This window comes from Elephas maximus, chromosome 24 (assembly GCF_024166365.1).
Source record: "Elephas maximus indicus isolate mEleMax1 chromosome 24, mEleMax1 primary haplotype, whole genome shotgun sequence".
Classification (NCBI taxonomy): domain Eukaryota; kingdom Metazoa; phylum Chordata; class Mammalia; order Proboscidea; family Elephantidae; genus Elephas; species Elephas maximus.
The window spans coordinates 28,553,804-28,566,441 of NC_064842.1; the positions used below are offsets into that span (position 1 = coordinate 28,553,804).

General features: G+C 37.3%; 1 protein-coding gene across 6 annotated transcripts in view; it reads left to right on the top strand.

Moving 5' to 3' along the window:
* Positions 1–12,638, top strand: part of LYST (lysosomal trafficking regulator) — a 211,994-nt gene that overhangs the window by 91,314 nt on the left and 108,042 nt on the right. For all 6 annotated transcript variants that reach the window (XM_049868668.1, XM_049868673.1, XM_049868670.1 and 3 more), the window contains exons 17-20: positions 1,235–1,480; positions 4,442–4,615; positions 5,545–5,694; positions 8,500–8,637. In XM_049868668.1, the coding sequence (XP_049724625.1) occupies positions 1,235–1,480; positions 4,442–4,615; positions 5,545–5,694; positions 8,500–8,637 (708 nt within the window). The remainder of the gene's footprint in view (positions 1–1,234; positions 1,481–4,441; positions 4,616–5,544; positions 5,695–8,499; positions 8,638–12,638) is intronic.

The window sequence follows — 12,638 nt, forward strand, 5'->3', positions numbered from 1 at the left end:
CCCCTCCAGACAGGAGATGCCAACACAGTCTCAAGTGTCCACCTGATATCATTAGCTCACTCTTCATCAGCATCTCTCTCCTACCCACTGTCCAGTCCCTTTCATGTCTGCTGAGTTGTCTTCAGGAATGGTTCCTGTCCTGGGCCAACAGAAGGTTTGGGGACCATGACCGCCGGGATTCCTCTAGTCTCAGTCAGACCATTGAGTATGGTCTTTTTGTGAGAATTTGGGGTCTGCATCCCACTGATCTCCTGCTCCCTCAGGGGTTCTCTGTTGTGCTCCTTGTCAGGGCAGTCATCGGTTGTAGCTGGGCACCATCTAGGTCTTCTGGTCTCAGGATGATGTAAGTCTCTAGTTCATGTGGCCCTTTCTGTCTCTTGGGCTCTTAGTTATCGTGTGACCTTGGTGTTCTTCATTCTCCTTTGATCCAGGTGGGTCGAGACCCCCTTCTATATTTTGTAAGAGTTTGACTCAAGACACACCCTACACTAATTGTGTCTCATTAACAAAGACAACTCATTCCCAAATGGGATTATAACCATAAGCATAAAGGTCAGGATTTACAACACATATTTTGGGGGGACACAGTTCAATCCATAACAAGTGTTATCTTAATTTTGAAGTAGTTTGTAGAAGCTTGACAGTGATCCAGAGCTGGTTGAAACTACTACCCTCTATATAATTCTACTTAATTTTAATTAGGTTTGCTGATAACCTGGAATTTTAGGACTCAAAACTAACTAGACAGCAATGGGTTTGTTTGGTTAGAAAGATCTGGTTTAGAGTCACTTTTAAATGAGTAGCCAGCCCATGAGCAAATCCAAAGCAAAAATTGTGGATAAATTGATCGATAAGGTTATAAAGATTAGTTAATATTTATAAAGTGCTTAGAGCAGGGCCTGGTATGTAATGAGTGTGATATAAGTATTAGCTATTATTAGTAGTATGGTAAATATAATTTAATTCTTATTCTAAATTGACTCCAAAGCTGGAATACTTCTCAATATCCATATGGTTTATACTATTCATCACTAATAAATGAAGTTGACCTTTTCCTTTGTGGGAAGCAGTCTTGCATCTTAGGTTCATCTTTGTTTACTGTGTAGTACCTGTCTTTTTAAAACCAAATGAAGAGATTATTTGGATGTCTTTTTACTTTGAAATCTTTATTTGCTAGTTGATGACTCACATTTTAACTTCGTTTAGTTACTGAAGAAAAATATTTGTGTTTCAGGAAAGCCTTTCAATAGTTTATACACCTTACTGTCCTGCTCAGTATACCATCTACGAGCCAGTTATCAGACTTAAAGGTCAGATGAAAACCCAACTCTCTCAAAGACCCTTCAGCTCAAAAGAAGTTCAGAGCATCTCGTTGGAGCCTCATCATCTAAAGAATCTCCGGCCTACTGAGTGTAAAACTATACAAGGCGTTCTGCACGAGATTGGTGGGACTGGCATATTTGTTTTTCTTTTTGCCAGGGTAAGAATCACTGATTATAGTTTTATCTAAAGAGAAACTACTTCCTTATTATTGATATATGGATTAAGAAAAAAAAAAAGAATCCATAACCTGAAGAGAAGCTACTTCCTTATTATTGATACATGGATTAAGAAAAAAAAAGAACCCATACATCAACTGTTTTAAACTTTTAAGTTAAAAAAAATGACGTATTGTTGAGGAATGTCATCAAGTTAACTGCAACAGATGGTTAAAGTTTTCTTCTAGTTTAGGAAGATTTTTAAAGTTTTCGATTATCCAGAAATGTATATTAGAACAATGAAATGTTTACTATACAAGATATTTAAAATTAGCAATGAAAATATGAAAAAAAAATACATGCTATAGTAATGATATGAAAGAAATACATTTTTAAAAATAAGGTTTGTGACACTTTTTTTTCCTTTGAAGCCTCCTGATGTACAGAAAGAAATCCAAGGGCCAGCAAATAGTAAAAAATAATTTATTCAATTTTGGAATTTCTTTTAGAGAGAAGGAGAAATACAAAAAGTTTAACTCATGCCATAAGTATCATAGTAGAATAAATTATCTATTCTATTTAGTTATATGAAGGCAGGGGTAGTATCTTTCTTCACATAGAATTGACACTCAGTAAACTATTTCAGTGACAGCTGACCCATAATACAAGCACAAGTGATCCCACTTCAGTACTGACCATTTCTACTCCCTCAGGGTCCGTATCCCTATTTAATTAAAGCAGCCATAATCTCCCTTCATCCACATAATACCGTCTTCATTTTTTCTCCAAGTATAACTTCTGCAACATTATCACATTCTCCCACTGTCTTCCTAACTGGCTTTCTTACTGGGACCATTTTAAATTACTTTTACAATAAGGGGCTTTAATAGTTTTCCAGGGCTGCCGTAAAAAATTATCACTACTTGGTGGCTTAAAACAACAGAAATTAATTCTCTCACAGTTATGAAGACTGAAAGTCCAAAACTAAGGTGCTGACTACCTTGGTTCTTTCTGGAGGTCTAAAGGAAAATCTGTTCTGTGCCTTTCTCCTAACTTCTGGTATCCCTTGTGTTCTTGGTTTGTAGCTGCATTACTCCAGTCTCTGCCTCTGTCTTCACATGGCCTTTCCCTCAAGGAAAATCTGTTCTATGCCTCTCTTCTAGCTTCTGGTGTTGCTGGCGATCCTTGTCTTCTTGACATGTAGCTGCGTCACTCCAGTCTCTACCTCCATCTTCACGTGGCCTTTCCCTCGTACGTCAATTCTCCTTCTCTTTCTTCTTATAAGGACACCAGTCTTTGGATTTCGGGCTGCCTTAAATCCAAGATCATCTCATCTTGTTAACTTAGTTATATCTACAAAGATGCTTATTCCAAATAAAGTTAGATTCTGAGGTTCTGGGTAGACATGTCTTTTAGGGGACACTTCAGCTCAATGGAGCCCTGGTGATACAGTAATTAAGAGCTTGGCTGCTAACCAAAAGGTCGCAGTTCAAATCCACCAGCCACTCCTTGGAAACTCTACAACAGGGTTGCTATGAGTCGAAATTGATTCAGCAGCAAGTTTTTTTGTTTGTTTTTATATATAATTTATTTAGCCCAATACAGGGGCATTGTAGTGATTGTTGTTATTGTTGTTGTTCTTGTAAGTATCTTCTTAGCATTTGACCCACCATAGTCTATAAACTGCCTTTTTTTCTCCTCCTCTTACTTTTTTCGTACTTTTTTTTTTGTATCCAATATCTTTAACTATTTGAATAGAGTTTTCATCTAGTGTTTTAAAATTAAAAGCTCTTCATTTAACTCCTCATCGTTTTGTGATCTGCTTTTGTAGCATTATATAATTTCAAAGTGTACATCATCAGCTTTTTCTCAATCATAATTTTGTTTTGATTACTGTTACACAGTGACTTGATCTAGAGAAAATGGTTAAATTTTTAATTTTTATCTTACATACATTTAATTCTTGCCAATAAGACATTTAAAGTATATTTCCACACTTAAAACTTTAGCAACTTTGTTCAGTGCCCATCCTACTCCCTACTAAAATAGAACTCAATCTCCTTAAAATCCTCACGTACATAACCTACCTTTGAGCCTTAATCCCCACAATCCAGCCAAATAGGCAACCTGCAGCCTCCTAGAGGTACGTCAACTTCCAGTTTTAGGCCTTTACTCTGTTCTTGGCTGTCCCTTACCCTGCCCGCCTGTTATCCCTCCTTCCCAAGATTTTGCTACCCTTCCAGTCTGTCTTCTCTCCATGGTAGAACCTCCCTAAACCAAGCAGGGAGTGTCAGAAGTAGTTTCTGTGCTGTCGTGGCACTTATATTGTCTCGTTTTTATTTGCCTTTTATAATAATAGGCATGTGTTTCTTATATATAGCAGCTGCCAATAAGCACTGGTTGAACTGAACTGAAGTACAAGGCACAGTGCATGGTTTTTATATGTACATCTTCTCCTTTGGCGTACAGTAGGCCCCACTGGGGGAAAGTATCATGACTTCTACTTTTTATCTCCCACAGCACCTAACACTGAGGCTGTTTGTTGACTGACTAATTAACCAAATATTTGAGACATTTTGCTGACGTTTCAAATCACCTAATTATAAAACACTACTGACCCCTAAGGTTGTTAATGTTATTTTAGTTCATTTATAGTATTTAATTGGAACCGTGGAAACCCTATGGGGCAGTTCTACTCTGTCCTGTAGGGTCGCTATGAGTCAGAATCGACTTGATGGCAACAGCTTACAGCATACAGTTAAAGAGCATGGAATTTGTCTTTTTCTTAATGTTGGTTATCAACAATGCTTAAACAGTTACAAAAAATAAAGTATGAGCATTAAAAAGTAGGCATATCTACTGTATGTAATACTAAGATACGGTACTACATAACAGATGATTACACATGTTAAATTCTTAATCTCAACAAATTAAAAGAAAAACATATTCTCTTTTTTTTTTAGGTTGTTGAGCTCAGTAGCTGTGAAGAAACTCAAGCCTTAGCACTACGAGTTATACTCGCATTAACTAAATACAACCAACAAAGAATACATGAATTAGAAAATTGTAATGGCCTTTCCATGATTCATCAGGTGTTGATCAAACAAAAATGCATTGTTGGCTTTCATATTTTGAAGGTATGAGTTCATAGAATTTACTCTCATAGTTTCAGGTACAGTGCTACCATCTCTTCATCAGGGTGTTCTGGTCATAGAGTTTTGTGTCTCAGTTATTCCTAAAGAAAATGAGGGAAACTCAGTTGTGTATATTTAATAAAGGTACTCTTCTGATTCTCTTCATCATTTAAATGTGACTTTTTTCTTTTTTAAAGCATTTTAGGAGAATAAGAGAAAAACATAAACTCACAGAATTTAGATCTGAATGGCCCTTAGATGTCTCCTTGGCCAGCCCCTCATTCTGTAGACTGAGGAAATTGAGACCCAGATACTGTTGTTTGCTTCTGCTCCCACAGTTGGAACCCAGTTCACCGGACATCTAGTGCCATGCCATTTCCGTTATGCAATGCTACTGTAGAATTAGTTTCTAAAGTCACCTGACCTATAGGCCAGATAGCCATTTTAGCTTGTATTATGATTCATCTTTATTTAAATGCCTGTCTAGTCAAAAGCATTTGTTAACATTGTGAAAGTATCTCTTTCTGAGGGGACTGGTACTAAGACAAAAGATGATTCTTTTATCATTGCTAACAGCCCCCACCTCTAATCAGGATCCACACATTTCTGGAATGAATCCTTACTACTTTTTGGAAGAGGTTTTAAAGCCTAATAACAGATCCATTCAACTTTAGAAACAGAGAGTGTGGTTTGTTTTGTTCCATGTTTAAAAGTGAGTAATCACTTACAAATACTTGAAAAGTTGGGTTTTTCTGATTATTTGAATTGTTTTGCAAAATGAATTAAAGATGCTTTATGAAATGTTAAATTATTAACTAGTTTTCCTTTGAATTTAATGTTAAAACTGCCAAGCTTGAAAATTTTATTTTTCTGTTAAATATTTGAATTAATCAGTTATTAATACATCTTGTATTATTGTTGATTTTCCATAGACCCTTCTTGAAGGTTGCTGTGGTGAAAATATAATTCATGTCACTGAGAATGGAGAGTTTCAGTTGGATGTAGAGTCTAATGCTATAATCCAAGATGTTAAACTATTAGAGGAGCTGTTATTTGACTGGAAGATATGGAATAAAGCAGAGGTTTGTACTTTAAATATTCATCTGATCACTCTTCCAAAGATCAGAATGGATTACTATTTCAATGTAATGTTAATTGTAAATGAAAATATGGAGATTCTTTTATGTGCAAAGTTTTAAACAGTGTTGGGTAATGCTGAGCAAGAGAGTCAGAATCAGAACTTGGGCTGGCTAGGAATAAACCGCTAAAGCAGTGCTCAGGCTGGAGAGCATGGAGCTCATTTGGATCAGTTGAGGGCTTGCATTTACCATAAACTCTGAAAGGAGAGCCTTGCTAAGAGCCTGGGACTCAGGTCAAGGAGAGAGAAGTAGATACATTTCTGAGTAGGGGAGTCAAGCTAGCCAGGAGTCAGAGAGCTGTAACAGAGTATGTAGGGCAAGGCTATGAAGTCTTGGCATCATCATAGGCGTAAGGCAAGGATCTTAGTTAGACCGTAGATTTAGGGAAGCATCTCAACACCTGGAATGGTGGGGCTGGTCTTCACAAGGGCCCAGCAGGAATGACTGTCTGAGTATAGGACCGTTTCCTTGGTTTCCCTTCTGCCTTAGTTTTAACCGATCTCCGTGGTAGGCTCTTACAGGCTCCTTAGTTCTAGTGTAGACTCTTCCCCTTAATGTGGCAGGGTTCTAATAGATATTGGTGATTTTTATAAAAAACTAAGCTGTTTAGAGTTATTTAGATATAACAACATTAGCATCAAACATAATTATTTAAAGAGCAATTCAGAGTGTATACTTTTTGAATTTAAAAAAAAAAATTGATTGAAGGTCCTTGTCATCAATCTTCCCTTGGTCTGGGAGCATCTCAGTGGAGGAACCTCAGGTCCAAAGGACATACTCTGCTCCTGGCACTACTTTCTTGGTGGTATGAGTTCCCCTTGTCTCTCTGCTCAGTTCTTTCTTTTATATCTCAAAAGAGATTGTCTTAAGACACCATCTAATCTTATAGATTTCATCAATATAACTGCCACTAACCCATCTCATTACATCATAGTGATAGGATTTACAACACACAGGGAAATCACATCAGATAACAAAGTGGTAGACAATCATACAATACTGGAATCATGACCTAGCCAAGTCAACAGATATTTTGGGGGGGGGGGGGGGGGGACATAGTTCAATCCATGACATTCCCGAATTTAATAAGAATCCTTAACAGTTTGCATGACATTACCAGTAACGAGTTGTGAAGTTGAGGGGAACTTTCCTAGGCTGTCATTAGTTAAAAAAAAAATTTTTTTTTTTTTTGATCAAACATGCTAGAGGAAGGATGGAGTTATTTTTCCATACTTCCTATTGAAAATTGTATTACAAAATTGTTGTTACATGAAGAGGCATCAAAACGTATGCAGTCACAAAACAGGGAAAAAGTATTATATGGGTGTGTTAGGCAACTAATCAAACTGTTGCTGTTTTTCTGGATTTTGCGGTGTTTATGATTTTTTTATGGTATTTGTCAGTTTTTTAAACTTTGTAATTTGTTGTGATTTACTTTCTCATTCGAATAAATACTAACTTTCAGACCTGAAAAAAACCTCTGTATTGGTTAAAATGTGTATAACGTTGCAGGGAGAGAAAGCAGATGAACACAGGGCTAGCATAGGTAAACAAATTAGATCAAAGGGGGTATAAATTATAAAAAAGAAGTGGCTCAATTGCAGATTGGAAGATTGAACTTAACTAAATGTTGGACAGTTATTTTATTTACTACTTGAAAAGAAGGTGCTAAGTTAGGGTTGTTTGTTTTATTAAAAAATTTTTTTATTGAATTTATAGGTGATTTTTAAAAATTACATACACACACGTCTGTGCATTTGAAACAGGTTTTCTTACCTAATTATTTTTTAACTGTTTTTTGTTGTCGGCTGCTTGTTTAATTTGGTACTGTTATATTATCAGACCTGAATTGATTTTCATATTTGGACTGCCTTGTCTTCAGTTTTCCCCAGGCTTTATGAATGGCCCTCTTTTTCTTTTAGGGCATTTTATGAAGACAGAGGCCTTGATTAGAGTAGTATGATTAAGTCTGTCAATTCCTCGGCCTTGTGGTTATTCATTTATGTCAGATAATGGCAGGAGAAATAGAGCTACAGCTCAAGCCAGTTAATTATGCTCTTTTGTTACCAGCTTTGTTGATGGCCAATTGGGGAAGTAAGATGAGGTGAAGATTATCTTTCAATATTAGTTATCTATATAAGACCTTTTTTTCTATGTAGATAATTTAAGATGGATTCATTATGGGAGAAGCATTTTAAGGCAGTTTCAAAGGATACCAACTATTCATTGAAAATGCAGAGTCTATATTGTGCAGAGAATTCTGTTATTTGGACTTAAAAGTAAATTAATCCAAAACTGCAGAATTTTCATATATCAGCAACTGTTTTTCAATTTAGTATAATTTGTTCTAAAACTCTTTGAGTAAATGCTGCATATACAAATTGGCATTGAAGTTTATACATTTTGGGGCAGTTCTACTCTGTCTTACAGGGTGTTTATGAGTTGGGATTGGCTCAACGGCAATGGGGAGTTTTATACATAATTTAATGCCAAGAGAGGTTGGTTTATTAAAGCAACCAGTACAATATTGCATTCAATATAGGTATTTAGAAATGACCTACTGACAACAAAATTAAATAGTATGGGAGCAAGTTTTAAGACTTGCTTTTTTTGATGAGTTTAATATTTGACACTGAATATATGTACAATGTTAAGCTGATAGAGTTTGCAGACAAGCTGATAATATGTCTTCAAAAAAACATGTAGCATGTTTCATGTTTTTCAGTAGCTGTGTGTTTATTTTCTCAGCAAGGTGTTTGGGAAACTCTGCTAGCAGCTCTAGAAGTCCTCATCAGAGCAGACCACCACCAGCAGATGTTTAATATGAAGCAGTTATTGAAAGCGCGAGTGGTTCATCACTTTCTACTGACTTGTCAGGTTTTGCAGGTACCTTTTTTTTTTTTTACTTAAAAAGCAAAATGCTCTTCTTAGTAAGCATACCACATTGTGTGTGTGTTGAGTCAATTCCAACTCATAGTGACCCTGTACGACAGAGTAGAACTGTCTTGTACTGCAGGTACTTTTTATGTAACTACTCTTGGAGATATTTTCTGCAATTGTTTCTATGAACCATGGACATCAAAGGAGTCCCTGGGTGGCACAAATGGTTAACCGCTCACCTACTAACCAAAAGGTTGGAGGTTCAGATCCACCCAGGGGTACCTCAGAAGAAAGGCCTGATGATCTACTTCCAAAAAAATCACCCATTGAAAACCCTCTGGAGCACAGTTCTACTCTGACACACGTGGGGTTGCCGTGAGTTGGAATTGATTTGTTGGCAACTGTTTGTTTGTTTGTTTTATGGACATCAAAGTTTTGTGAAACTTTCAATGAGATTTTTTTCTCTTCTGCACCTTCCCCTACTCTCTGAAATTCCTTCTTTCAACAAGTAATATACGAGTTTTCCTCTCCTGCCTATTATATGTAGTTTGTTCTTCACACTGTCATTGTTCCCAACTCAGTTACCAAGAAAACAATTACTGAATTTCTGAGATGTTTCTTTTGTTTTGGGGTTTAATAATAATTTTGTAGTGTCTTGAACATCAACAATAGTGAAATTTTAACTTGTACCATATTCCTTACATAACAAATTACAAGTATGTATTGTTTTAATCAGTATTATTTATGTATTTGCTCAAGATCTATTTTGTATGCTAAAATTAGCATCTTGAAAATGGATTATTTCATATACCCAAAACTTTATATTAAAAAGGGGTACTTACTTCAGCTGCAGTGTAGTGTCTGTGCTGTGGCCTGGCTTCTGGTTAAAATCGTTTCTCTGCCTTTATAGATGTCTTTTTATCTGCTAAGTTGGTGTATTGGACTATTTCCAAGTTTTCCTTCTTTATGTCTTAGTATCTATTAGAAGTTTATCAAGTTAGGTAACTGCAGATGTTCCAAGGAATCAGTAATGTTTTCTTTATGTACAGTGCCTTTGCTTCTGTGTCACAAGTGGCTTCTCATTGTACTTGGGCTTAAATCCAAACTGTATCACAAGATCTATAAGGCAGCTTCTATGATTGGCTACTATTCCAGCCTCATCTTCTTCCACTTCAGACCACCTGACTTTCTTTTACTTCCTTAAACAAGTAGATATTCTTTTGGCCTAAAAAGCTATTGATCCTGTTCTTCTCATCTGGCCAACTCCTGCTTATGCTTTATACCATAAGTTAAAACTTCTTGAGAAAAGCTATCTCTGCCCTTACCATGTAAATTAGCCCTTTCCATTTTATGAACTTTTACTCTGACTTTGCATACATACAATTGTTAGTCTTATGATGTTGTTTACAAGATTATGTTTTCTTTTCCTTCTATAAGCCTCCTGAGGTCAGGGATAGATGTTTTTTGTTGGTGATCACACTGTAACCTCGGGACCTACCATACCATACATAGACACCCAATAAATGATTATTGAATTAATGAATTCTGAAAGAAAAAATCCTACACACTTTATTGCCTTTAATTGCCTGAACTAAGGTGATAAAAATGGGAGTGTAACGTAGGGAGCAAGGAAGAAATTATAAAGACAGAGTTCATAGGACTTGATTTTGTTTAAATAGAACCTGACGGAGACTGAAGTGTAACATAAAATTTCAAGCTGAGTGACTAGAAGAACGATAGTATCATCAGAGAAAGAGGACCCGAGCGTGGAAGTTTTGTAGTTTTTTGTTATGCATTTGAGGTTACAGTGTAACTAACATTCAGTGGCAGTGACTGCTAGATGCTTAGAGCTAGATACGCAAAATTGGAGCTGGGGAGAGGGATTAGAGAGAGACTGGGAACTGTCAGCATTGATGTAATAGTGATTCCATGGGGACAGATAATTGCTACAAAATAAACAGTGAGAGAACTATAGGGCTACGGTTTGCACCTCAGGTAATATTCATTTTCGGCATGTGAAACGGAAAAAGAGCTATTGAAACAATATAGAAAGAGTAGTCAAGCAAGAAAAGAACCAAGAAACTTGAGTAAAGTGAAAGCCAAGGATGAGAGGATGTGGAAAGAATGTGCCCTGGAGGAGATGGAGCCAAATGATGTAGAAAGTTTAAAGAAAATGTTGACAGATAAAGGGCCATTGTCTTGGCAATTGGGAGATTCTTAGTGGCTTGAAAGTTTTCAGTAGAGTGGAAAAGGCAAGGATCAGATTTCAGGGAGGTGTAGGCAGCATGAGTGTGGATCATTGGAGGCAGTGACTGTAAACAATCATTAAAAAGTTCAGCAGCAAAAGGAAAGAGAAACAGGATGTTAACAAAAGGCTCCTCAGGGTCTGCCTCAGGGATTTTTTTTTTTTTTTTTTTTTTAATGATACCAGTGACTGTTTTTACAGTGCCAGTGGACAGGGCACAATTGAAAAGAACATAGGCTAGAATGGGCTTAGGAGCAGAGGCATAACTAAGGTATGGCAGGTACAGCGCGTGCCCTGGACGCTGCTTGAGGAGGGGCGCCAATGAGCAGTTTCTGTTGGCCATCATAGTTTCCGTCGTCAGCTGTGAGAGATCATTCAGCAATTTAAAACTAATTGCCATAGGTGATGTTTTCTGTAGATAGGCCCCTGCTTAGGAGTGAATAATTGAGTTGCAGCCAGAAGGTTTGGGAAGGTACAAGTATGATCTAGAAGGAAGACAGATGATTGTAGCAGAAATAGCATTGAATTGGAAGTCAAGAGACCTATATTCTTGTTTTGGCTTGGCCACTTGACAGTCATGAAATCTTGGCAAAGGGGTTTTGTGCTTTCTTCTGTAGACTCAGTGTTCTCATCTTAAATCTGAGTTTGTCAGACTAAATTGTTTCAGAATTAACATCTAGATTTTAAGTACTGTGAGGCAGCAGTACACAAGAGTAAATGAAGAGGAGTAGATGTAGAAGCATATCATATTTTTGGACACAGGGAGAGGGAAGCTGAGGAAATTTACCTCTTAGTCTTGATCTACAGGCAGCTGCTAGCCACCTGGGGGGGTAGAGTTGGAGGATATAAACTATTTATACAGGCAGTCCCCAGGTTACGAACGAGATGTGTTCCTAATTGTGTCTTTAAGAATTCGTAGGTAAGTCAGAAAAGGTGTATATGGTTCCTACTTAACCTTGCTTTTCTATAGAAAGGAACTCTGTTGGTGCAGTGGTTAAGAACTCAGGTGTTAACCAAAAGTTGGCAGTTCAAATCCACCAGGTGCTCCTTGGAAACCCTATGGGCAATTCTACTCTGTTGTGTAGGGTCACTCTGAGTCAGAATCAACTCGATGGCAACAGGTTTGGGGTTTGGGTTACTGCAAGAAAAGGAGCGCTGGTGGTGCGTGGTTAAAGCACTTGGCTGTGAACCAGAAGGTCGGTGGTTCAGACCCACCTGCTGCTCCATGGGAGAAAGATGTGACAGCCTGTTTGCATAAAGATTTACAGCCTTGGAAACCCTGTGGGGTCACATGAGTTGGAATTGACTGTACAGCAGTGGGCTTGGTTTTTGGTGGGTTTTGCTACAAGAAAAGGCTGGAAGCCTTTTTGATGATTTTAAAAGCAGCACATGTAGCAAGTGAAGGTGATGGTGATGAAGACTAGGAATTGCGAGTAGGGATTGGTTCAGTTGTTTCAAAGAGAGGACAAATTTATATAACATTAAAGGGCAAGTACGAGTTGTCCCTAAGTCGGATGTTCATAACCCGGGGACTTAATGTATCTGTCTTCATTTTTAGTACTTACCTGGCATGCTACCAGGCCTCATTATTCTAGGCAGTAAATGGTACAATAGAAAGAGTTCAAAGGACGGGTTTTGAGTTCTCGCTGTATTTGTGTGATTTAAGCTGGCCATATAACCACGCTGACTCTTCAAAGTCTATAAACATGAGATCCAAATGAGGAAGTGCTTTGTAAACTGGAGCACATTATATTAATGTACC